The 26,796-nt window shown below is 36.2% G+C and overlaps 1 protein-coding gene across 4 annotated transcripts in view; it reads right to left on the reverse strand.

Moving 5' to 3' along the window:
- Positions 1-26,796, reverse strand: part of LOC140160533 (sodium/bile acid cotransporter 7-like) — a 43,454-nt gene that overhangs the window by 10,167 nt on the left and 6,491 nt on the right. For all 4 annotated transcript variants that reach the window (XR_011859990.1, XM_072183770.1, XM_072183771.1 and 1 more), the window contains exons 4-8: positions 24,958-25,033; positions 14,714-14,753; positions 13,653-13,687; positions 1,822-1,905; positions 844-1,009 (exon numbers count right to left, since the gene is read on the reverse strand). Coding sequence is in view for 3 of the 4 variants with exons in the window: in XM_072183770.1 (XP_072039871.1) it covers positions 844-1,009; positions 1,822-1,905; positions 13,653-13,687; positions 14,714-14,753; positions 24,958-25,033 (401 nt within the window). In the remaining variant the exon portion in view is untranslated. The remainder of the gene's footprint in view (positions 1-843; positions 1,010-1,821; positions 1,906-13,652; positions 13,688-14,713; positions 14,754-24,957; positions 25,034-26,796) is intronic.

Below are 26,796 nucleotides of genomic sequence, written 5' to 3' on the forward strand. Positions count from 1 at the left end.
AAGACTAACACCATGCTGGATTTCGCACCGGCATATTTGAATCAGTGCGTTTATACAGTTGTGTCGTACGCCCTGTTGGATTAGGTTAGCATGCACTATTCGAATCTGCCACTGCAAAAGCCAACATAACATTAATCTCAACTTGAGACTAGACTATAGCTAAAATTGTTGGATCATTTTTATTACATGTGTAGATATCTTCCAATATCATTATTCAAACTATCAATGTAGAAGGATGACATTTTGTGATGGTCATCAAAGAAAATAGTATCAAACATTAATGGCTGAGGATAGGAAGGATACAAATTGGAAAAAATGGCTTATCTTTTTGTTTTTGCAAATCTATCAGCTTTTTATCTTCTTTTTTTTGATCAGAGCTGGTCTCTACTATATTGAGAGCAGATCTCTTATTTTATCCCTTGAAAAAGAAAGGTTTTGTCTTTTCGAAACGTCAGATTTTTAACTTTGTTTATATGTTTTGTGTTACTCCCCCATTGGATGTTGTGTCATATTTTCCCTGTTTTTAATTTTAATCTTTTTGGACCTGAGGACCAGCAAATTTCAGACAGTTTGATGGTCATTTTTTAAATATATATTCATAATGATGTTTTTGGCAAGAAAAAGACTTAGTGGATCGCATTGACTGCAGGTTGCTTGAAAACTGCAGGTTGGCTACCCCTATCTTGTAGCAAATTATGAAAAACAAAACAAAAACATATGTGAAAAGAAATTAATTGACATTAACTAATGACAGTTTAGTGCCACTCAACCAAAGGGCCCATTGTCATACTTCCTTGTGGAGTAGTATGGAGAACGACCACCAAGTAAATAGTAAGTACTCACCTATAACGGCTATAGCTAATAAACTATGATGATCAATCTGCAATGCTGTGTTTGAAAAGGTTTCACAAAATGTTGAATAGATGATGAGCAATAGCACAGCCTTGCCTACTTGTCCAAATGGAGGCTGAGTTCTTTCCAACCAACCTTTGATGTATATTCTGAGGACCTGAGAATAACACACAAGGAAGAACCATGATTCAATCTTATATTATCAAGATTGATATATCATACATCACTGTAATTTTGATAATGTAAACATGATTTCTTTCAGAATTAAAGCACATTTGTTTATACATTTATCATACAACAGAAAACAACAGAGTTGATAATACAGCTCCTTTCGGTCGCATGTATAAGTGTCTGTATGGACAAACTCCTCTAACATTGACTTAGGTCAAGTTTAGTCTCATCACTTACAGGGCATGTTAGCACATCTATACTTGTTAGGCCTCATATTGAAATTCCCGTACACAGGAAGGTGTGCGCCATCCTGCAGCTTTCCTGTGCTAGCCTTCTTTTGTTAAAATCCTGGGCAGGGTGTATCATCCGTTTTATGACCGAGCTTTCCTGAGGCGCACGCTTAGCGAGGGGAATCCTGCCTTCTTTCTGTGTGAAAACGTGGTAGGGTATTTCAATATGAGCCCTTAGAACAAAGCAAAAATCTGATTTTTAATTATTTCTTTTTTAGATTTTCTGAGTCAGTAAAATACTGATAGCACTTTTAATTTGAAACTCACCTTTTTTTTTATCTTTAACCTCAAAGAGGTGAGGCAAATTGCCTTTTATTTCTTTGTTATTATCTCTTTTCATATTATTATCATACAATATTTTTGATTTGGGATTTCATATTCAATACATCATGTTATCATTTTACAGGCCTATACATATTGGCCTATATGTATTATTATCATACAATATTTTTTGATTGGGATTTCATGTTCAATACATTATGTTATCATTTTACATTTTGAAACTCACCTGGCCAAATATAAGCGGCATTACAACAGTCATGGACAATTGGGTAAATATAGAGCTAAATGGTACTGTGGATGAAGACCCTAGCTGAAATGACAAAGCAAAAAAAAACACGGTAGATTGATCAATTAATTAATTTAAAAAAATTGTAGCATTTACATTCCCTATCAAGTATCTTTTATAAAATACTGATTTGATATGGAACCATGTTGTACATTCACAAAGCCAATGGTAGCATGCGCATATTTTTTTGGGGGGGCTTTGGGGGCGCGAGCCCCCCGGGGTAAAAGCAGGGGGCGGCCAAAACGAAGGGGCGGCAGAAGAAGAAGGCGGCAAAAGAGGGGGAAGGAAGAAGAAATGACAAAAAGAATTGGTAAAGAAAAAAGGGCGGAAAAATATGAAAAAATGGTACTATACATCAAAATGTGTTGCTTTTAGGGCGCTACAGTCAAAATTAGAATAATTAGAATATATATTAGGAGAGTGGTATAGTTTTGATAATATGGTATTTATAATTTGGTAGTTTAGCTGTATCCTACAGCCCTGTACACACCAAGTCAAATACTCCAGACAGCACATCTTCCATTTCAAATGCAAACTTTCACCAATAGCAATGTCAAAAGAGGGCAGCATTTATACACACTGCAAAATGGTGATACATAGTCTATCGGCATCAATAAGTTTGCCTCTGCAGGGAACATGAACTTATCCCATCTTCCCTGGTCCACTGTGATATTTGACCTTGAAAAGTGGTTTAAATTATTCTCATTGATTTCAAACTGAATAGAAACTTTCTCTCCCTTGCTTTCAAGTCTCTCTCTTGTGTATTTGCTACTCACAAATCACCTCTTGTATTATAACAAAGCTAAAGACAATGACCGTCGACTTCTAAAAACATTTTTGTAATTGAGTTTTCATTAAGGGATCTGGAATGAGCGTTTTGAGCGTTTCGACAGTATTTTTGTGGGACATGAGAGCACATCAGACATATCGAATTGCATTCTGAATACGAAGAATGTCTTTCTGATATCAAATAATTTTCATTTTTGAAATTCACGATATAATACAAATTTTATGACAAATTATTAAAATTTGATATTTTTCACATTTTGATATATAACGGTCCTCGAAAGTAAATTTTATAAATCTAATGATATATTCTTAAAGTGTATGTAGCTGGGAGGAAAAGCCGACAGTCAATTGAAAATTTTGACCTTTCATATTGAAGATATGGATTTTTTCCCAAAAAGACCTAATTTTTGTTGGTGTTTTGGGGAAAAAATCCATATCTTCAATATGAACGGTCAAAATTTTCAATTGATCGTCGGCTTTTCATCCCACCTACATACACTTTAAGTATAAATCATCAGATTTATAAAGTTAACCAGTAGTACTGTTAAATATCAAAAATATCAATTTTAATCATTTGCCATAAAATGTGTATTACATTGCTAATTTCAAAAAATCAAAATTATTTGATATCAGAAGGACATTCTTTGTATTCAGAATGCAATTCGATATGTCTGATGTGCTCTAATGTCCCACAATAAATACCGTCCAAACGTTTATACCCATTCCCTTAAATGGTTATAAAAAAGGGTCAGAAAATGTTGCCAGAAAAACGTCTGGCTATGTGAAGGGTATAAAAAATGTTCACAACATCTCAAAAACACAAAATGGACAGACATTTTGCTCCTAGGACAGGCATTACATTGAAACTACTGTACAGCTATTGAGGAGCAATTTTCATTTCTAAACACAATTCAAAACCCTAACCCTATCCTCTTTATTTTTACCCTTATCCTAGCCCTAACCCTAAACTAATCCTAATCTTGTGACATGGTGATAATTATATTAATGTCTCATTATACTGTTTTATATTAATGCCTCATTACTGTTTTATTGAAGTCAAGAGTGAATCTAATAGCAATGCTATGGGGTACTCAAGTTGGTTTTGATAGCCTCTTTTTCTATACAAATATTGGTATGAGGATGGATTATGTTTTCAAAATGTTGGTAATTTTTTTCCAAAAAAATAACCCAATTTTGCCTAAAGGTAGCCAAAATTCTTGAAATGTGCAGAAAATTTTGGCAACTTTCACTCAATTCGGCCGAAAATTTGGATGCTTGGTATTTTCTTGAAAAATTAGAATCAGGATTTATCCACTTTTAAATTCTCAGTGGCTCATCCTTTGATCAGTGACCAAATGTGACGTGTCATGTCAAAAGGAGACACTTTTGGGCAGGTTATCAATTTTAAGGTTTTTACATATCTTAAATATAGAGATATTTTGTTCCATAATACCGTTTTCCCCAATGAAATCGGACATTCCTAAAACGAAGATATTGAGTTCGTAAGTTATGGTATTATAAAATTGGAAACTGAGATATTGGCCTTTAAAAATATTATTGACAATATTGAGAATAGGAATTACTTAGAAAAATGTCTTAAAAAATACAAGATGCCAGTTATATTCCGGTTTGAAACTATCAGACAATATTTTAAACATTAATAATATCACAAATTCGCAACAAACCCTAATTGTGAAAAACTCTCCCCGGGCAGATTTTTCACTATTTCTCCATTTACGATCCTGCCCAAAAGTGTCTCCTTTGGACATGACACGTCACAAATGTTTGTGACACATCCCTGTATGGTCATTTGTACTGATTACCCCCTGGGAGTAGGGAATAAAATATTCTGAAGGTCATAGCAAAACTTATTTATACTCATTTAACCCCCAGTACCCCGGGCCCAGTACACCGGGCCAGTACACTGCTGAAGCACACCCCTGGCTATAACTGAGCAAATGTATTCAAATGAAGGGCTAATCTTAATTTCTAGCTGAAACACTACTTGATGCTATGTTTTAAAGACAAAGTCAACCAATCAACTTTTGTTCTTAAAACAAAACTACAATATTCAAGCTGCCGCCATTTCATGTTTTATATTATTTTTGACTAAGTGCACTTTTTCACGCAGCCATGTCTCACAAATGGAGAGACTACACACAGGGACTACACAACATAAAAGAAAATGTGTTGGGGAAGGGGTGTTCATGGCACAAAAAGGTCACTGGAATAAAAAGAGGTCTTCTTCTTTTTCTGTAATCAATACATATGTAACTCCTCCTTTTATGTCCCATTGGGACTCTCAGACCGCACATCGATATATTGTCCAATACAACTCCATATAGATTTCCAATACATCATAGATTTTCTTTCCCCCATTGAACAAATAAATAGTTTAATCACCTCTGCATTGAAACTCACTAGTCTCAAGAAAATACAGCCATTTCTTTTCAACATCAAAAAATAATAATAATAATTTCCCACAAAAATTGTAACAGAAATAATAAATTGATCAAACAATGTGTGCGTGGACTTAGTCAAAGAAACTGAAATTTGAATGAATTGCATTGCATCTCATGCACAATGCACACATGTATAACATGATGTACAGGAAAAGGAATAGAAGATACACAGCTCATGGCATATGTTGTATCATTTGCAGAAGCCTGAGGCAAGACACAAAAGCATGTTTCAGTTCAACTCTGCAAGGCAAGTATTTACAAGCCTTTGTAAGACCCTCAGGTATATGAACTGCCATCAATTAGTACTTCTTGTGATTAGCAAAATACATCTTAGGATTTTCATTAATAAAATGTTGATGATTAAGCTAATTAAGTACTGAAATATCTTTTTTTCTTTTATTATATACTCACAATCAATTTATTTCCTTTAGAACAATGAAGTCCAGAAGAAGATTCATGCAAAATATGCAAATAAGCTCATTAATTTCCATAAATATGCAAATAACTTCTCACAACTTTCAAACAACCCACAATACATAATTGGAACGAATGAATGAATAAAGGAAAGGAAAGGAAAAGAAAAGAAAAGAAAGGAAAGGAAAGGAAAGGAAAGGAGAGGAAAGAAAAGGAAAGGAAAGGAAAGGAAAGGAAAGAATAGAATGGAATAGAATACTATTGCTTCACCAAGTTATGATATAGGCCTACAAAATATAAACCATAGAAATTAAAACTAAAACATATATCTTCAAAAAACATACATATATCTACGAAAACATATATCTTCAAAAAATGGGGTAAATCATCAATCTAAGCAAATTCATATAAGGAATGAAATGCCATCTTTTAGAGCAAAAACTGTTGAATTCCTACTACACCCTAACCCTTACTCTAAACCTAACCCTATATCCCTAACCCGATGTGGTAGGCATTCTACAGTTTATGCCCAAATTAGGCTATTCCAGTTGCAATCCATACACCCCCTATGGAAGACATGACCTTAACCTTCCTCTTAAGAGAGTGTGAATTTCAAATGGGGCTACCTGAATAGGTGACTCCATTTGAATTCTACACCCCCTGTGTAGGAGATTAAGTTCTTCCATAAGAAGTGCATGGATTTCAACTGCAATACTCCATTTAAATAAACCACACCACTTGTACAGGAAATGTTTTTAAATATTTAAAACTCAAATCATTGCTACACAAAACAAAAAAACCAATACAGAAGCTCGTGTACCCACAAACCATGAATAGTAAGAGGACAAACATAATAAATAAATGAACAATTTGTTATAACCACTTATATAATAAGCTTAACACGCCCAAAACAAATTGAGCTGAAAAATTGAGTATCTTATTAATTATAAATCAGCAACAGACTAGCTCGACAAGTGGCGAACAAAAAACTTGTCCTTAAACTCAGGTCCTGTCCTCAGCACACAATGCCTGCCTGATAAAAAATTCATTTCATTTTTCCTATAACTTGCAACAATTCCAGTTGAGCAAGCCATTAAAAATGCATAAAGCCTATACATGATCACGGCGTGTCGTGCCTCCATGCGGAAGACACAGGAGTCGTAGTGGGCCAGTCATGTGCTTACTAACTAAATAGATAGTCACAAATAAATTGTAATGAAATGATAGTCACTGGCTGATGATAATAATAGTGAAAAGAAATATCTTTTATGATCCTGTCATGCCATTTATGATGTCATGTCAAACTTAAGTGGCCTATACACGCAAACAGGTGGATTGAATTCTTACTTATATCATGTAAATTGGAATTAATTATTCAAATTTATTGTGCAGAAACAAATCTTCTATTGATACAGATACATATGTTGATAAGTAATGACTGAGAAATTCAACACTGATCTATCTGGTATGACGCCTACACTACCTGGCTACACTATGAAAATGTGCATAATGATAAGAAGTTACTTGGACTTGCACTTTACATCTAAAGACCTCAAAAACTTCAAAAAGTAACTTGACCATTATAAATATATCTATAACTTATAGGTTATACACAATAACTATATGTCATATTTAGTATTTGAAAACACCAGGAGAAAGACAATTTAGTTACGGTAATTTCGACTTCTCGTTTGTTACAATTGATCAAGTATTGTGGTCACTCTCGTCGTCGTCGTCGTGGTCCTATGGGTCATGACTGACCCTTTGTGACCCTGTTGATGATGGTATTCCAGCAGCTTCTGTCTTGAGCCAGACGGTGGGCTGCGACGAGAGAAAGGCCTGTTAATTGTTTAATTCCATCAGTCCATCTAAGCTTCTGTCTACCTCTTCTACGACTGCCTTCTATGTGACCTTGCATAATTATCTTCTCAATGCTGTCACCATCTCTTCTAGAAATGTGGCCAAAATACGCCAGTTTAAAACGATCTATTTTCTGGGACACGGAAGCATGGTCTCCAATTTGGTTTCTTACAAATTCGTTGGTCTTATGTTCTTTCCAAGATATTCTCAGCATCTTCCGCCAGCACCACATTTCAAACGCCATGATCTTTTTCTTATCTGTCATTCCAACCGCATACGTTTCACAGCCATACAAGGCAATCGGAAAACCAGAGCATCCATAATATGAATCTTGGTAGCTTTAGAAATACCTCTGTCTTTCCATATATCTGTCAACGCAATTGCCGATGATCTTGCCATGGCTAGGCGTCTTCTGATTTCCTGGGACCTGCCCCCTGCATTGTCTATTAGTGATCCCAGAAAGTTGAAAGTGTCAACTTGTTCCACATCTTCTCCATTCACCTTCACTTGCTGATTTGTATCTCCTCCACAGATCATTATCTTTGTTTTCTTGACATTGAGATGCAGCCCAAATTCCTCACTATTTGCTTTTACTCTGTCTATAAGGTCCTGAAGCTCATCTGATGACTTTGCAATAAGGGTGGTGTCGCCAGCGTATCTGAGGTTGTTAATCTTTCGTCCTCCGACTGACACCTGACCTGTAACACCAACAAATGCTCTCCTCATGATGTACTCTGCATATATGTTGAAAAGGTACGGTGACAGAATGCATCCTTGACGCACGCCTTGGCCAATAGTGAACCACTCACTGTCTCCACTCTCTGTTCTAACGGTGGCTTCTTGGTTGTGATACACTCTCAGTGTAAGTCAACTAGTGCCTGTTTTCATGTTTGCTGTACATCGTATTGATTTGAGTCCGCATGAAGATTATGGCAGGTTTAACATGCCACAATGCTTGCGTAATAACGATTGATCGCTGTAAAATGTAACTTTCAAATTTGGGCATTTTTCTTTTTAAGAAAACTACTGTGCTATTGCTATTGAATGACATTGGATGAATGGGATATCAAAATGTGTGCAAATAAACCACCATTTGGGGCAGAGATTAGGGTCTACACCCGCTAGTCCTAAGGTTCACTTGTACTTGGCCACAAAAGTTTGTGATATATTTACCCTAACCTTAAACCTTACTCTAACCCTTTCTCTAACCGCTACCCTAACTTTCAGACCATTGAAACCTTTTTTTTCAGATTAGCTAACCTTTTTTCAGACCTTCTTTTTGGAATAGCAAACTTATGTCTAGCACCTGCACACCAAGTTTAGGATAGAGTTCAGGATTGGGTTGGATTCAAAATTATGATTAGAGTAAAGATAAGTTTAGGGCTGGGTTAGGATATGAGGTAAGGCAGGGTTATGGTAGGCACCAGAGTTTCGCGCGATTTAAAACGGCAAAATGCGCTGGCCACTTTTTCAAAATCTTGAAAATGCGCAAAAAATAGGTCAAAATGCGCTTAAAATGCGTGATCCCCTGTTTTCAATGCAAAATACGAAAAAAACATTGGTAAAACAATGGCATGTCAATCAATTACGAACGACTTCCGGTTCATTTCCAGTTTCTGGATAAAATAATTTAAAATAAAGATGGCGACCATCACAAATCGTCGATCGAAATGTCGAAAGCAAGGGCAAATTTCCCCACATTATGCTTGGTTTAATGATCGTTATTTGTATTTTGATGTACATAAATGAAGTTAGAACCAATATTGCGTGAATTTTCTTGTAAATGCTGCCGATTTGGGGCATAAAATCGTAAGTTTTAACTTTAAGCTTATCGATGGGTCAAAATCGTGAACATTCTCGATGGAACCCAAAATGCGCTTTGGACACCCAAATGCGCGAAAATGTGCGCTTTTGCGCGAACCGCGCGAAACTCCGGTGCCTAGGTTATGGTATGGATTGGCATAGGGTTAGGGTTACGACAAGAAGAAGGTCAAGGCTAGAGTTACAGTAAGGGGACAACCGTCAGTCCGAAACACCATCAATCCGAACCCCCATCAGTCCGAAAATCTAATTGAAAAAGATGTCAACCCTAACACTAGCCCTAACACTAGCTCTAACCCTAGCCCTAACCCTAACACCAGACCTAGCCCTAACCCTAGCCCTAACTTCAATTAGATTTTCGGACTGACGGGGTTGTGATTGACGGTGTTTCAGACTGACAGGGAGACCCCTACAGTACAAGTGCACAAAGGAATAATCTCTTAATGATGATATTTATATCAATAAAACAATAAAATAATTAATACTTCTGGTACTTCAAACATTGTAAAATAAATACTATAAATAATAAATAATAGTACTTCTAGTGCATTGTAAAATAAATGAATAAAAAACATATGAAGCAACCTGCCTCGTCGACCATCTGTATAACAAATGCCTCAATGCTATTTTTCCTGTTTCAACATGCTGCTTTTTAGGCCAATTTAAATCAATTATTCACACTCTAAGTACATGACAAACTATTAATTATTGTAAATCTAACAACACTGATATTCACACTTAGATGATCATGTCAGTCATTAACAAATTAATTAGGCATTGTTCCTTTTATTCCTTTCCCTTATCTTGTATCGGCATCTAACAACCATGTTAGCTTGTTTGAACTTGTTGCTTCATTTAAGCATGTCATAGAAAAATCAATAAAAAGCACTCTCTACAGACTAATCATGGTAATGATGAGATGCGTGGGGGATGAACATGTCTACATGATGAGGTACTGATGCACTCTAGCCAAATGAGTAATAACTGGGAAAATAAAATTGTGAGATATGGCTGAAAAGAGTGCAAAATTTGTTATGTTTTAATTTGTTTGTAACAGCAAACAAACTGTCATATCTCCAGAACCTGAAGCCCAATTGTAACCAACTTTCAGTAAAAATTAGCCCTTAAAATATATATGTGGGTGATGTGGTAAAGTGAGATATGACTTTGCTTGACATGTGACACATTTGCATGTTTACATCATATCAGACAAATTAGGCCTAAGGTTGTAACTATCAGACCTTAAAATTCATTTTCGGCCACCTTGAACTTGGCCTTGACACCCCTTAGGGTAGACGAGGTATTGTTGGTCAAAGCAGCCAAATATCGATATATACTTTGAAAACTTATTTGATTTATTGTTGTTAATGAGTTATGTACGTTTTACAGAAGTGTTGTTGTTTCAGCCCTCTTTGCAACATATCTCAAGAACCACAGTACCTATAAATATATCTGTGATATTTGGATTCTTCTACATGCTCACTATGAAATAATCAATGCAATTTTTGCCACAGCTCATTACCATTCACAAGATGCTGTGAACAATCGAATCGCAACAGTTTGAAATAGTTGGTAACCTTAAGCATTCTTCAGTGCATTTTGTGCCATTTGCTCATTGGCCTTCCTCATCAGTGGTGTAGCCAGGGGGGCTGTGAGAAGTCTTGTACCCTGGTAGATGTTTAAGCCTTTTTTTGTACTTTTCAGTCCATTCTCATCAAATTTTTACCCCTAGAAAGTTTTTTACCCCTAGAAGTTTTTACCCCGAAAAAGTCTAGCTAAGTCAATGGCCATCCTTGAAAAGAAGCGCCCTTTTATAGGCCTGGTACCTTTGACGGATAGGTCTCTGGAGTTCAACTACCTGCTACAACATGTTTTTTTTATATGTGACTTGGGACACTAATGACAGACAAAGCTAGTAATCATGGCAATAGGCCTAATTGATGAAATCAATTGATAAGAACATGTTGCTAGAGATATGAATCATTAGTCCTACATTAGTTCAACAATTCAATATATTTGTTTTAGAGAGACAGGTGGAATCATCCTGGTTTCACACCTGCCAATACTTGTTGCAACTTGTGAAGGGGGGACATGTATCATGGTTGGTTAATAGAGCTGCATGGAATTATCTACTAATGCATTGGATGAAGCCTGTATTTGCTTCAAAAATGATACACAAGTGCATGTTAATTAATTATTCAATCAGTGCCCTGTGTGGCTTTCACCTTGAACTTTCAAAAATGAAATTTGGAGAGTGCAGATGACAATAGTTAATTTTTTAAATAGTTTTAGTGGGTTTTTTTTACAGTTCTATGGAGAGGGTGTCAAAATTGATGGACAAGCTTAATTGCCCAACTCAATGAGGACCCAAAGGACACAAAGGCAAAGACAGTGATATAGCATATATAGCATATATTAAATTTGAGATATTCGTATTTTTTTCTTTCTTATTTTTGTAACCTGTATTAAATAATGAACATTTTGGTACCAAAATCAACATACTACAGTATTCCTATCAAAAGTAATGAATGATTAAAAATTATTTTGCTGCCAATGTTAAATAAATTTTTCTAAAACTTGTTTCACATTTTGTGCTTATATATCAAAATGGTGTTTACTGCAAAGCGCTTCATTTACTCATATTTGATCACATATGAGCAAATGTATTATTTTTTAACATTTGTGACATCAAAACACAGCAGTTCTCTTCAAAAAATTCAAATTAAGATTTTAACAAAGTTAAAGAACAGCTTTTTTTCTAACACATTTACGATAGATGTAGAATAATTGATTTTATGTGACAAAATAACATTCAAATCCCATATTATTTTCATTATTTGAAAAGCTTTGTTTCAAAACCCCTTACATCCACTTGCCCATTTTTGAGAAAACATCAAAAAATCATCAAAAAAATCACTGATATATGGGGCTTTGCAACAAAAGCAGTTTTTGGTGGGATGCTTGGGTAAGATGAGCATCCTGCCAAAAACTGCTTTTGTTGAAAAACACCTTATATCAGCGATTATTTTGATGATTTTTTGATGTGTTCTCAAAATTTGGCAAGTGGATGTAAGGGGTTTTGAAACAAAGCTCTTCATTTGTTGAAACAAATTATTGCTCTTTATTGTCTTGAAAATTGTGTGATGGGTCAAATTTGTTTTATCTGCATATCAGCTTATTTTGGGCATCTCCAGTTGTTCATTCCCTTCTTTCTTTTCCCCCTTTATCCTGCCTTCCTAAATTTATTTATAAATTAATTTTCCCATTCTATTATTGATTGTTTTAAGCTTCCCAACCTGCTAGAACCTAATGGTTTTCATTAGGCCAAACAAAAGGTAACCTCTTCTGCATAATTTATCATAATTAAGAAATTTAATTATCAAAGCAGTTGCTCTCCGAGCCTTGCCCATCTTTGATTGCTCACATCAAATGAATAATAAATATATAACACTTTAATGATGCTATTTCTGTCCACTCAGGCATGGGCAGTTAACTTCACTATGATATTTAAAGCATCTTTAGAAGCTTTAAATTAAAAGTGAGACTTCGGTAGCAAATTATTTTCCTGTTATGTTATTGTTAATAGTAAGTACATGTACTAATAATTTTGAATTACTTTTTTCATATCTTTTTTTACAAGATTTGTTTTGAGTATACTTTCTACAGATAAAAGGCTCTATACATGAAGGAAAAATGATATATAAAAAAAAACAGTCTCTCAACCAGTGGCAGTACCAACAATTTTTCCAGGGGGGTGGGTGAAAGGGGAAGTCTGGAAATTTGGAAATTTGCCTACAATTTTGCATTTTTTACCACAAATAGTGAGATGTTCTGTGATTTTTTTCTGACTGGGGTAAACAAGGGGGCAAAGCTTAAGTTGCTGGCACCACCACTGCTTGGAACAACCTCCTTTGAAGTATATATCCTTTATATTGAAATATCAAATACTTAGGCCTATCAATTTACTGTCCTCTGAAACCTACCTTTTTTCCAACAAGAAATGTCATTTTCCTAATTGGTTGGTTTTTGAAAAATAAAAGCTTAAAACAGACCCACATTTATCATGAGTGGTTTATAAGGTTAACAGTGCAAAATAAAACAAACAAACAAAATACCTTGCACAACATCCATTGCAAGTTGGGGAATTTTTCATGAAGACAGCAAAACAATACTTTTGGTCTGATATTAAAAATGACAGTTAGGAGCTGTTACGGTTGCAGTTCAGTTTTGATCAAAATAAATGTACATCTTTTAAATGTTTACAATTGAAAAAAATTAATGTGTCTAGATGAAGAAAGTGGCCCAGGTCCTCCTTTCTAGCACAGAGTGCAGAATATAGTCTAGGTATCCAGGAGGGGATGCTGAACCCGATTAAGAAAGTAGACCCCCTCATATCTGTTCATGACATTTCAAAACAATACTTACAAACATGAGTAGTAAAAGTGGTGTAACAATAATCCCTGAAAAAAAAAAAAGACATTTATAATGAGTATTATTAAGCAATGTATAATTTGGTGGCATTTTCTTTGGTTTTCAAAGTGAACATGCTGAAATGTATTACATCACAAGAATTTTTTTTTAAAGTGCTTTGAGAAGGCAAAAAGAAAATACACAAATGAAGCAAACAGATCAAAACGTTACTTTTATGCAGATCAGTGTTTCACACAATAGGGCTATTCCACTTAAAATCCACACTCCCTCTGTGGAAAATGTTGGAAATATCTTCCACAGGGGGAGTATGAATTTCAAATGGAATGAACATACTAGGCAGCTCCATTTGAATTACATACACTCTCTGAGAAAAATTCATTTTAAATTTTCCACAGAGGGAGGGTGAGTTTTGATTAATGTGCTAATTACTACTCCCCTGAGGAAGATATTTCCAAGATCTTCCACAGGGGGAATGTGGATTTTAAGTGGAATAGCCCATTTATTTATGGAAATAAAGGTTTATTCAGCTTATTTTAAGGAAAGAGAGGCTAAGAAGGAGAGCACTTAAAAGAGACACACAGAGATGGGAGTGGGGGAATGAGGATGCAAATTTAGGCCCAAAAAAATTAATTGTTTGGTTGCCCTTCCGAGACAAAAATTTGGAGGGTCGGTAGGTCGATCCTTTTTTTTTTTTCATGGATTCTTCCTTGATTTTTCCTCCATTTTGAAAAGGCTAGTATTGACAAAGGCTTGATCCTTTTATGGTAAAAAATTTTGTGCTTTTGGACTGGATTTAAATGGAAATACTTCTTGTTTTCAATCAAATATGCATATAATAAATAAAATGAGTGAATAACAAATATAAAACTCCTTGATTCTGTCCAAATTTAAGGTTTCTTCTAAAAAGTGATTGAAAAAAAAAGCCTAACCCAAGATTTCCAATTTTTTGGGTCGGTCAGTTGAGGGCAACCAAACATATTTTTTAGCCTTATTTACTTCTTTATTGTCAATAGAAAGTAAGGAAATAATACTTGTTACTTCAATTGTGTAACTTACTAGAAAACTGCCAAATGCTGAATTGAAAATTGCAGCTGCCTGAAAAGACACAAAAATATTTTAAACATGATAAGAATAGAATATTTTAATAAATAGGCATAAATTAATTAAAGTTGCATCTTAGTCCAAGTCACAGATCACTGAAAATAAAACACATCCATTATGTGGAAACAAAAGAGACGTTTTAGGAGAGTAAAGGTGGTGTTATTTCATTTAAACTCAACAATCTCTTATTCCAAGAATTTATAAATATGTATCTTTTGAATATAAAATAAAAGCAAATTCTCATTAATTTACAATGGGTGGTCTTTATTTCATGGTGAAAAATACAAACTGTAGATTTAATTTGACGACACACTTATTTTTAGTTTTCAGGACATTCCTGATATGTCAAATTTCTCAGCACTTTTAGTCCATATCTAATCCCAACTTTTGTCTGGGAATTGATGATATTTTGATAAGACAAGAGAAGACTTGCTGCCTTAATCGTGCTTACTAGGTTTATGAAGCAACGCCGCAGCAGCAGTGCGCCAGCCATTGAATGCACGCACACATGCATGTATGCAGTGTCCGACATGGACCATTGCTCCCCGATTGTCAGCCTGTTTGACACCTCTCATGCATGACCACACAGTACACAGGACCCATCATACACATGCTCTAAATCCATTACAGCGAGCCCCGCAGCTAGCCCCTTAATTGCAGTTTAAATGTCCCTGTGCTTCTAGTGGTAGAAACTAAAAAAAGGTTGAACAATACAAAAATCATTAAATTGTAAGTACCATGAGGAAGATATTTTTCATCAAACATACAAAATATTTGCTTGTTTGATGTTATATAAAAATTTTATTCTCCTTATTATCATCATCAATATTACTTTAAATATCTACCCATTAACTGGAAGTCTGGCATATATTTATTAGAAATACACTATTCAAAATTCAAAATATTTAAGGGATCAAAAAATGAATTGATCTTGATTTGCAGTTATTTTTGCTGACCACAAAGTGATTTTCAGTGTCAAGAAACTTCAGTACTCTGTAGTACAAGTGTTATTAAACTGTGATAAGTCTGAATCATTTAATTGTTTTGAGTAGTGTAATACTATAATATCATAATAGTTTCCTATCAAAATTCTGAAACAGGCAAATAGGGTCATAAAGGTTACGCTTTGTCATAACTAGGGGTTAGTGACTAGGCAATCCAACCCCAAATATCATCGCTTCAAAAACGGTCATAAAGGTTACGCTTTGTCATAACTAGGGCTAGGGGTCAGTAATTACACCCATTGAACTACCCTAGGCAATCCCACATCCCACCCTGGGATCCCACCCCAAATACCATCGCTTCAAAAAGGTTCATAAAGGTTAAACCTCGTCATAATTTGGGGTCAGTGATTACACCCATTCAACCACCCTAGGCAATCCCACATCACACCCTGGGATCCCACCCCAAATACCATCCCTTCAAAAAGGTTCATAAAGGTTACACCTCGTCATAATTTGGGGTCAGTGATTACACCCATTCAACCACCCTAGGCAATCCCACATCCCACCCTGGGATCCCACCCCAAATACCATCGCTTCAAAAAGGGTCATAAAGGGTATGCTTCGTCATAACTAGGGGTCAGTGATTACACCCATTCAACCACCCTAGGCAATCCCACATCACACCCTATGATCCCACTCCAAATACCATCCCTTTACCCTAGATAAGACTACCAAACCCAAGTTCTATCATCATCAAAGTGGTCAGTCAACCCATCAATTGGTGGGAAAATCCACAAGATGGTTATTACCAATAATTACAAAACCAGAGCTCAAGTTTAAAACCAACTCCACTTCCACTCCCATGGTTGGTTACATGGGATTTGGATATCAATGAGATGACCCTTTGAAACTTAACTATGATAACATCACGATTGTTTTTAAAGTCCATTCACACATTTAGCGCATGCAGTGATTTCAGTGCTGTCCAATTAACACCAAATCAAGCGTATCATCATCTTACCAGAAGCTCCCAAATCAGAGTTGCCATAAATATTAGGTATCTTACCCACCCATTGGGCTACTATACCACATCAAGTGTCATCATCTTAACAGAGGCTCCCAATCAAAGTTGCCATAAGGCATTTTACCCACTCAAATGGGAGACTTTGCAAGGGCATATCAAGAGTGTACACAGGGCCCCAAGCGAAAGGACTAATTGGGTTAAGGATAGGGCTGATAAAGGATATGTTGAAAAGGCCTGTACTGCTCCTTGTCAAAGGGCCCCAAGGCTTTTGTTATGCCCTGAGACTTTGGGAGATTTTTACACCAATCTGAGTTTATATAGGCCTATTTAGATTCCTAGGCTCTTTTCCTTTCGACAAATGTAAACATTTTGTGCTGTGTGTTAATAATTAAGCACTTTTACTTAAAAGCATTTGACATATTTGACAGGTCACTTTTACCACCACTGTAATGAGCACGGGACCAAACCAATTGATCACTAAATAGAAAATGTACTTTTTTTATTCTATTTGAATTGTTCGGGTTTGACAACCATTGATATTAAACCCTATCTCTATTGGGGTCCATTTGAATACTGGGAGGGGTGGTTGGTAACAGTTAGGGGTTAACACCCTACTCTTTTCAAAACTGGCTGGGAGATACATGTACAGGTATGGCTCTCTGTACACTGCTTAATTGGGCTATTCCAATTGAAATCCATATACCCCGTGGAAGACATTACCTTAATCTCCCGCAGGGGGTGTGAATTTCAAATGGGGTTACATGGGTGACTCCATTTGAAGTTTACACCCCCTGTGTGGAAAATTTTAAAAGGTTGTGTCATAGGGGTTGTGTGGCTTTCAAATGTAACACCCCATTGGGTGATTTTACACTGGGTGGATAGTAAAATCGCCCCAAATAATATGATTTGGGTGCCTTTTGCACTGACTACTTGATTGCTTGAGCACAACCTGCTGCTTTTGGGCTGACAGATTCTGGCAACACTGTTCCCAATCCAAAGCTGTACCTCAACTCATCTCACTCACCGCAGACAGCATTGATGATCCAATAATAAGCTCCTGATTTGACTTTAAAATAAATCTATTCCCCAGAAATCATCATACGACTGTTTAACACACAATATGGGAAATGTTACAGTAGCGGTTCAACTAGAGCAGTCGGCAAATGCTATCGAATGTCCCTTTATAATTGCCCGCTAATATTTCACATGCGATTGAATATCAACACTGGAGTCTTTGCATTAATCTCTCGTGATTTGTTTGACCATTGCCGTACCTAGACGATGAGCAACCTATTTTTTGTTTCCCAAGTTTTCTTTCCAAGCAAGATGGTGTTGAGGCTGCATCTGTTATGCTGTGTCATACTGTGTAATGCATCATTAGCTGTGCACTACTGGATCACTTCAATCAGACGCATGCACTTCACAAGTTTTTAATCCCTCTATTTTTAATAGTTTGGTATTTTTTTGAATATTTTGTAATCTGCTCTCTATACATGGAAATCATTCTGTTTTCTTTGTTATTTCTCTCTCCTCTCCCTCCCTTCCATTTTTCCTACAGTGCTGTTGTCTCTACACATACACTTTCCTTCTCACTCCTCTCATTTTCATCTCTCCCCTCTCGCTGTCCTCTGTCTCTCCCTTCCCCACTCCCCCCCTCCCTCTCTCTCTCTCTCTCTCACTAGAAATATATTCTGTTCACATACAAAATCAACAAAAATTGTGGTAAGGAGACCAAAAAAAAACCTGTTCAGACTAGTAGGGTCAGTCGGTCAGGCTTTTTTTTCTGGAGGCTAAAATTACCCTAAAATTCCACCAAAATTTGTAATATCTGAAAAAAAAAATCTAAAAATGTTCAGCCAAAATTAATAGATTTTGGCCCCAAAATGGCTGATTATACACAATTTTAGCACAAATTTTAAAAAATCTCCAAAACGCAAATTCTGGGTCAGTCGAGCCTGTAGAACAGAGCTGTTTTTGTCACCTTATCACAAATTGTGTCTACCGTTGCCTAATAATTCTAATTTGTCAAAATCAAAATCTCTTCTGATACCATTTCACCACTAGTCATCAAATACTGTATCAGCTAGAATTAAAATTAATTATCATAGATTGAACAAAGGAAGCAGTGGCGGCGCCAGGAATTTTTTTTTTTCGGGGGGCATTGAGGGGGGCAAAGTGAATTTATGGGGGGCAAAATCAACAAATTTTATGCAAAATTACTGCAAAAAGTAAAAATTTTCATAATTTTGGGTTTTACTGAGGGGGGGGCAACAGGGGGCAAGAGTTCTGACTGGGGAATTTGCCCCCCCCATGCCCCCCAATGGCGCCGCCACTGAAAGGAAGAAGGCATACAATGACCGAACAAAAATAAAACACAAAAGAAAGAAAAAGGAATGAACCAATAACAGAAAAGAATAAACGAGGGAACAAATAACCGAAAGAACAAAAGAAAGATATGGATTAAGACTGGTCTAATCCTACCATCAGCATAGCGGCTTTAGCAGGCACTTTACAACCTACTTTTTCTCCCACACTTATTGGTTCCATATGACATGATTTGCTTCAAGATGCCTAATTGTCTGTTTACATAAACATACACCCATCATGCAGAAAACTTCTGTTAGACCTATTTAACTCATCTTGTCAATGAACCGTTAAATCATAGATCCTAGAAGAAAGGGATAACCAACAGTAGTAACTAGTATAGTTACTATCCTGCCTCTATACAAAGGATGAAAGTCTTGAGTGATGCCATGAAATTGGTAAGCAAAGCCGCAGATATAGAACTCCAATCTCGTTCTCAAAAACGAGGGATTGTTCACCTGTATGCAGATGTACTTGCTCCTCCATGCAAGTATAATGTTGAGACTAGGAGTAAAATCACGCTGGGTTTAATGTATTGATTGTAATTTTTGTATGTTATACGGATCTATGCAAAAAGTTTGGCTCAGTGGCTCAGCGTGTCACAAACGGGCACCTGGGGCGCGTTGGGCGCCCATGGGCGCCCCACTTTTTTGCAAAGAAAAGAAGAGAAGAGAAAAAGAAAGGGAAAAAAAAGGAGAAAAAGAGAAGAGCAAAGGGAGAAAAGGAGGAGAGAAAAAAGTTAAATTGCGCGTATACATAGTCATGATAGTAGGCACATGCCTAAAACACCGCGCAGTCGGGGCGATCTGAAGTAGGTCTTATGATAGGCCTTCAAAGAGTACAAATATGTTACATTTTTACTGGTCCATTTCATTTTATGCTTGTTTTGTTGATTGAGTTTTTACACCGGCATTCTACGTAATAGTCTAATGAATGTCTGGATGCAATGCTGCACTTTTAAAATATGGCTGACCTACAAGTGCGAGTGAAACTACCATAGCAACAACTCCATTTGATATTTCTACAGACTTAGGGCAAAGATGGTTATCCCTTTCTTCTAGGATCTTTGATTAAACCCATTTAACTCATCTTTATCATTGAACCGTTGAATCTATGCACAGATTCATCATGGAGCAACACACTAAAAACAATCATCACAGTCTCATAGTAAGATGGAATGGGAAAAAACCCTCAAGATTAGCTATATCAAGTTCACTTTTAATTGTATCGGGTAGCATCTGTTGTCGCGGATCATGATATGCATTTGTCATGCTAAAATGAACTGAAGAAATCTTAGGACTAAAAACTTGCCAAGCACGCATTCACTGTCTTTAGAATAAATTCTTGCTACCCTCCACTGATTTTCCTGTGGGAAAAATGAAATGAATTATAAGCAGAGTCTTAGCTCGTGTTCCTGTCCACAAATATTTGATTTAAATATAAAAATGAAGCACCATATATGTAATTGAAATAGGCAATGGTGGCACCATCAGAGGAAAATGTCCAGGAATCAAAGCGAAAATATTCACTGCATTTAAAACGAATCAATTATGCTGTGTTTGCAAGTGAAAGTACACCCTCTATATATATCACAGTGATTGACAAACAAGCATATACAGCATGTACAAGCTATGGTTTGAAATGCAGTATAATGTTACATAAACTGTGGAACTTTTATTTCAATGTATTATGATTTTTTATGGTATTATGATTGACGCAAATATACTTGATATGAGATATTTTTCAGACCTGACCAAATAAAACTGAACTGATATTTGTGTAAAACTTGGCAGTGTGCCAAGCAATAAGAGTGCGAGGGAGGGAGAAAGCAAAAACAAGAATGAGCGGGGAGGGAGAATAGTAAGGAGAGAGAGAGAATGAGAGACAGATAAGTACATGCTGAATTAGGGACATTCAAAGACAGAAGCAAGAAAGACACAATGAGAAAGAATCAAGACAATGAAAGACAGAAAGAGAAAACCAGAGAGATAGGAAGATAAAGGAGACAGAGAAAAAGGGTGGGGGATCTAGCCTAGAGTGGCAAGTTTTCCGTGATTTAAAACACAGAATTCCGCGATTTTCTGTGCATGGTTTTAAATACTAAATTCTGTGATATTATTTCAATTCCGTGTTCACATTCCGTGATTAAAAATCACATATCACAAATCAAAATTAAATATAAGTGTATGTCTAAGCCTGATATCTTTGAATACGGACTTCATTTTCATAATTTTTACCTCACATTCTCATTGTTTTTTTCATCATTTTTATTTTTCTCAAGGAAAAACGTGTTTTCCGCGAATTTCTGTGTTTTCCGTTTTTTTCTTAAATTCTGTGGATTTGTCAGTTTTTCCATGACACAGAAAATTTGCCACTTTCATCATGGAATAAAGAATAGAGCACGAAGTGCGATGGAATTGCAACTCCGATCGTCAATGTGAGGTCAGCGATCGTCACGCTTGCAACATGTGGACGTAGATGGCAGCAGCATTTTTCTTTAATTAGCATATTCGTGACGTCATGTTAACGTAAGTCTCCACAGCACTACGCATATTTTTTTAGGTAGCTTTTAGTACTATCGTGGTGGCAGCAGCATTTTCTTCACTTTTCTAAAATGGCGGCGCCCAGGGTTTAATGACAAATTCTTCAATTTATCAATATTTCATGAAAATTTACCAAACAAACAGATACAGTAATGACAGTTAATATTTAAGTACATGTATAAATGGTCACAGTTATAAAAGAAAGAATATAAGAAACATAAACAAATGAATTGTAGCAATATTCAATATTAATGGCAGCGGCCGTGACTTATCAATGGCGCTGGTGGGTAATACACGGGGGAAGCCGACGGTGTCGCCACCTTTTTGCATTGCGCTGGTATACGAGTTGCAACGGCCTGCTTTCATTTAGCCCAATGCAACAGCAAGAATCTAGCCCAGGCTCAGGCGATATTTAGATTAATCGAAAATAATCGATTATTTTTTTTAATCGTGTACTCAATTATTTAAAAACACTGTAATAGAAATATCGAGATTTAGATTTTATCGAAAATAATCGACTGTTTTTCTAAGCAAATAGATTATTTAAGCAATTTTTTCAACTGATAGGTGGTTTTTAAAGTAGTTGCATCTTTATAGGTGATTAATACCTGAAACTACAACCAGAATAACAAGTGAAACAACTGTTAAACACATCTTTCTCCATTTCAAATGCACAGCAATGTTTAATAGTGGGATTCTATGCAACAAATAATGCTCAATCTATTACAGTCACGCGCTGTTCAATACATCGAAAATAATCGATTAAAAAAAATTATTATTAACAATCGCCTGAGCCTAATCTAGCCCAACACTACTTTTGTCATAAAAGATCCATATGCATCAGGTGTAACCAATGACCTAACTAAACTAACAATGCTGCATGCAATGTCAGAGTTTTCTGTGGCATACAGAAATAGTAAGAGCTCCGTAAATTGACCCAACATAGTTCAGTATTATATTTTCAAACACAGAATGACATTTATGTCATTCTGTGAGTCCACATGTATACTGGGGTTAAAGAAATGCATCCCTGGCATATAAGCATGCCCACAATTTTAGCGTCATTCTTTTCAACTTCTAACTTAATCTTGAAAACTTTGTTAACCATAGCCAAAAGCATATGGATTAAGCATTAACTACTGGAATGAGTGGCGATCAAGCAACCAAGATAATGGACAAATTCAAGACGTGTGAAATTCAATTTTGCTGCTAATAATTGATTGTCTCTGCAGCTGTCTAGGCTCAAATAACTTGAGCTACGCCGTCAATGATAACGAGGATGTTCTTCTTCGTTACGTTAAAAAAGATGATCGTTCCATCTTATCGGGGCATTATTTTCAGCTCGAGTAACTATTGCTAATTTCTGCGCACTACAGATATACTTTGGAGTATAACCACAGATACTGATATAACACGACAAATTGATACAATATTTTGATTTGGGAGGCAAACATTTTCAAATGTCTTAAATCATTTTTTTCCTATATAAAACAAACTGCTTGTATTAACCCTAAACATCAAACAACCTCAATGCACAAAACAACTGCAAGCACAATTATCCCATGTGATACGACTGCATCATCATCCGAACACACATGGCATGGAAAGCCTGGCCGGCCAACTCCCCTGCGCACCTGCAAAAAAAGTTTTCTTTCTTCCATCCTTCTTCCATCCCACACCAAAAAGCACCTTGGGCGTTAGGGTTAAGAAAGCAAATACTGCATTTATACTTAGTATGGGTGAGCAATTCTTCCTATTACCTGTTCCAATGTACACATAATCATGCATAATTCGCAAACACAAGATTGGTATCAACTGAAATGTTGGGAATAAACTTTTTCTCATTGATATCTACTTAATCATTCCATAAAAAGAGGTGTTAGAATCGCAAAATCCAGGCACAAAATACTTCTCCAATGAAGAAACACTGCATATCACGCTGTGTATGCCATGGTCATCGCTATATTATATAGGAAGTGTTGTAAGAGAGTAACACTGCAATTTTGCCTGACTTTACCAAATGGTGGTACACTAACAAAGAACCCAGACGGTACAATATCTAAGACAATGTTTGGTGAGATTTTGTGGGTTTTTTTTCATCTCATAGGGCTGAGAAATCCTTGCAGATTTTATTTTTGCAAACAAGGTAAAAAATGTATGCACTCCCACCACAATTTATTTAAATGAATAATGTAGTTTCTTAGAATAGCAATGCTGAACAAACTATCGTATTAATTTTTTTTATGTAGATATTTTATAGCGCTTTATGCCGTAAACAGCCTCAAAGTGCTTTACATTTATTCCACCGTCATTATCTACTGGACTACTGGTCAGACACTAAGATCATTTCAATCTATCAAGACAAAGTTCTTTGAAATTTGAAATAATCTTCATCTTGCTTGATTGTTAATTGCTAATTATTGAACTATGCCACTGAGAATGAGACAATTTTGACTCACAAGAAAACCAGAAATAATTGTATATGGCAATTTGAACCACATTACGTGACAGTTTGAAAACGTCTCATGGGACTTGGTTCTTGCTCTATGCATAAACTGTGTACTTGTTTGCTTGCTTACTTATTTAAACACTCACCCTTGGGTCCTGATGGGACCAGGCACAAGCAAAATTATTGATTAATTGACTCTACAACTGATTTTGATTATGGTCAAAAGAGGTAAGAGTTTTTCACCTTTGCCAGTTTTTAACATATTAATTCTACCATGTTGAGAAAGATATTTCAAACCAAATTGAAAATTTATATTGCATAGATTGCATAGATGACACAATATTGGGCCAGTCTGATAGGAGCAACACAACAATATGTTTGTAGCCAAATGTGAAAATTCAAATAGAATTAAGATCCAATTGTTTTCCCATGTGCTGAGTGCTGTTGGATGTGTTCATTTTTCTTATGGGTTGATGCATATATATTTGCTTGTATTTTCCAATATTTAAGTGACAATTTTGTTATAAAAACAGAAAAAATCATGTGGTTTTTATCTTCTCATGTATGAAATAGGTTAATGAACATGTATTACTTGTTGATCTAGAAATTCGGGGCTTGTGCATTAGACGCATCAACATCGGCATGCTGCATTATTTTGTCTAATTTCTCTCCCAACAAGTAATAGGCGTTCATTAACATAAAATTATAGTTACGGTAAATATTAAAACACTAATATTGAGACAATAACAGTAAAAACTTTTCACAGGTTTCAAAATGTCTGGTCACAGTAAAATTGTGATAGTCTATGTTACTCTGATGGCTTTTATAGGACTGGAAGGAGATAACTCTTATATAATAGTAGTATTGAACTTACCTCATTTCCACCGACAGCTTTAGTCAAAATGACTGCAGATGAGACTGGAGGAGGCATACAGCCTACAACAAGCAACCTGGTGATAAAACAATCACAATTGTAGTGTCATCATCAGTATTTCCATTATAGCATTTTCATGTGGGCAAATTTGGCCCGATTACTTCAAAAATCAATGTTATCCTTATTTATTTCTCTATTTTTCTTCAAATTCCTCTGGACCAATTTTACATATTGCTGGGATTATTGAGCACCATATTATTATAAACAAACAGCAGCTATCATCGGAAAACTTTTGTCTATTGAGAGTGCACACTAATAAAAATCTCCTATACCCTTGGAGGAATAATCAGTGTTTCGAAAAGTGAGAAAGTGCCATGTGACTTAATGTAATACATTAGAAAAGGCTTAAAACCCAACTATTAGGCCCTGATTCATATTTATTCCTCATTTAGGCCTGAGCAGGATGAGCAAGATTTGGCTAAACTTTCGAAATGTGTTGCATTTCAGAAACACCAAGCTATTTGTGAGCTGGTGTAAGCGGTGTGGGCTACAGGGTGATCTAGTCGGCAATTTTCTGCGAAACGTCACTGGACTCGCTGAACTGTTTTCACTGAACTGGCTGTCTTTATCTGACCTTCAACTTGCAGAAAGTGTAAGTTTTGAAGAACTGAGTTGTTCTCAGGTCAAGAAAATGATGTTCTCCCAGACCCTGTTTGTAAAGAAAGTTAATGGAGGCTATTTACTGGTGTGCACCCTTGAGCGCTACCCACCCCCGGGACCCAGGGGGGCACTCGAATATGAAAGTGACATACCTGTGCCCACCAGCGTATGAAACTAGGGGTCTATCAGTGTAGAAATTTTCAGAAAAATTTCACATCATTAACAATCAAAAATAGCTTTTTACCCAATTTTACAGTACAAAATAGACAAAACTCATTTAGTTTCAATTTTGAGGACTAATGGTTCAAAAAGGGGGTCATTCAGTGTAGGCTACTGAAAAAAACAGGGCCATTGGGTGCAGGATTTGCCAAAAATAACAGGGTCTTTTCGTGGGCACATGACATATGTCAATATGGGAGTGCCCCCCCCCCCCGGCACCACATGGCCTTAAGAGGGAACACCAGGGTCACTAAAATGATAATTTAGTAGTAGTTTTAACAGCCAGGGAAAATGTCATCATAACTTGTGTAACTCTACCTAATCTGTATATCAAGTATAATGCTCTATAATGTCCATAACAATGTTTTGTGTGACACTTTGCAATCAGTTTGTAAGTATTAGCTCTTATTCAGAGCCTTTGTGATATAACACAAGTCCAGTCTTTACTGTATCTCATCTCAAGGTGAGATCAACACCATGTTGGATTTTGTAGTGGCAGACTAAATTTGGTGCGTCTACACAGTTGCATTGCCAGTATACCAACAAATCGCCCTTCTACGCATGTGTATATGCCACGCGCGACTACAAAATCCATCATGGCATTACTCTCAACTTGAGACAAGATAAACCATGCACAAAATCTCTGATCACCACAGGTCCTGAGACTGCCCCTTCAATCTGATTGCAAAATGTTTAGTGACAGCAGAGCCCTTGTGATATGACATAAGTCCAATTTAGTGATCAGGGCACTGTGCACAAAATCTCTGATCACCACAGGTCCTGAGACTACCCTTCCTTCTGATCGCAAAATAATTAACGAGCACTGCTAGGCACATCTAGAACAGCTGAGAGAGGATAGGTCATGGTTTTCACATTTTAACATAACTTTATTGAGGACTCATATAAAGGCCCAATATCTGAGCTATGTGAGTATCTGCATAGATGTATAAATCTTTTGGA

The sequence above is a fragment of the Amphiura filiformis genome, chromosome 9 (assembly GCF_039555335.1).
Source record: "Amphiura filiformis chromosome 9, Afil_fr2py, whole genome shotgun sequence".
Lineage (NCBI taxonomy): Eukaryota > Metazoa > Echinodermata > Ophiuroidea > Amphilepidida > Amphiuridae > Amphiura > Amphiura filiformis.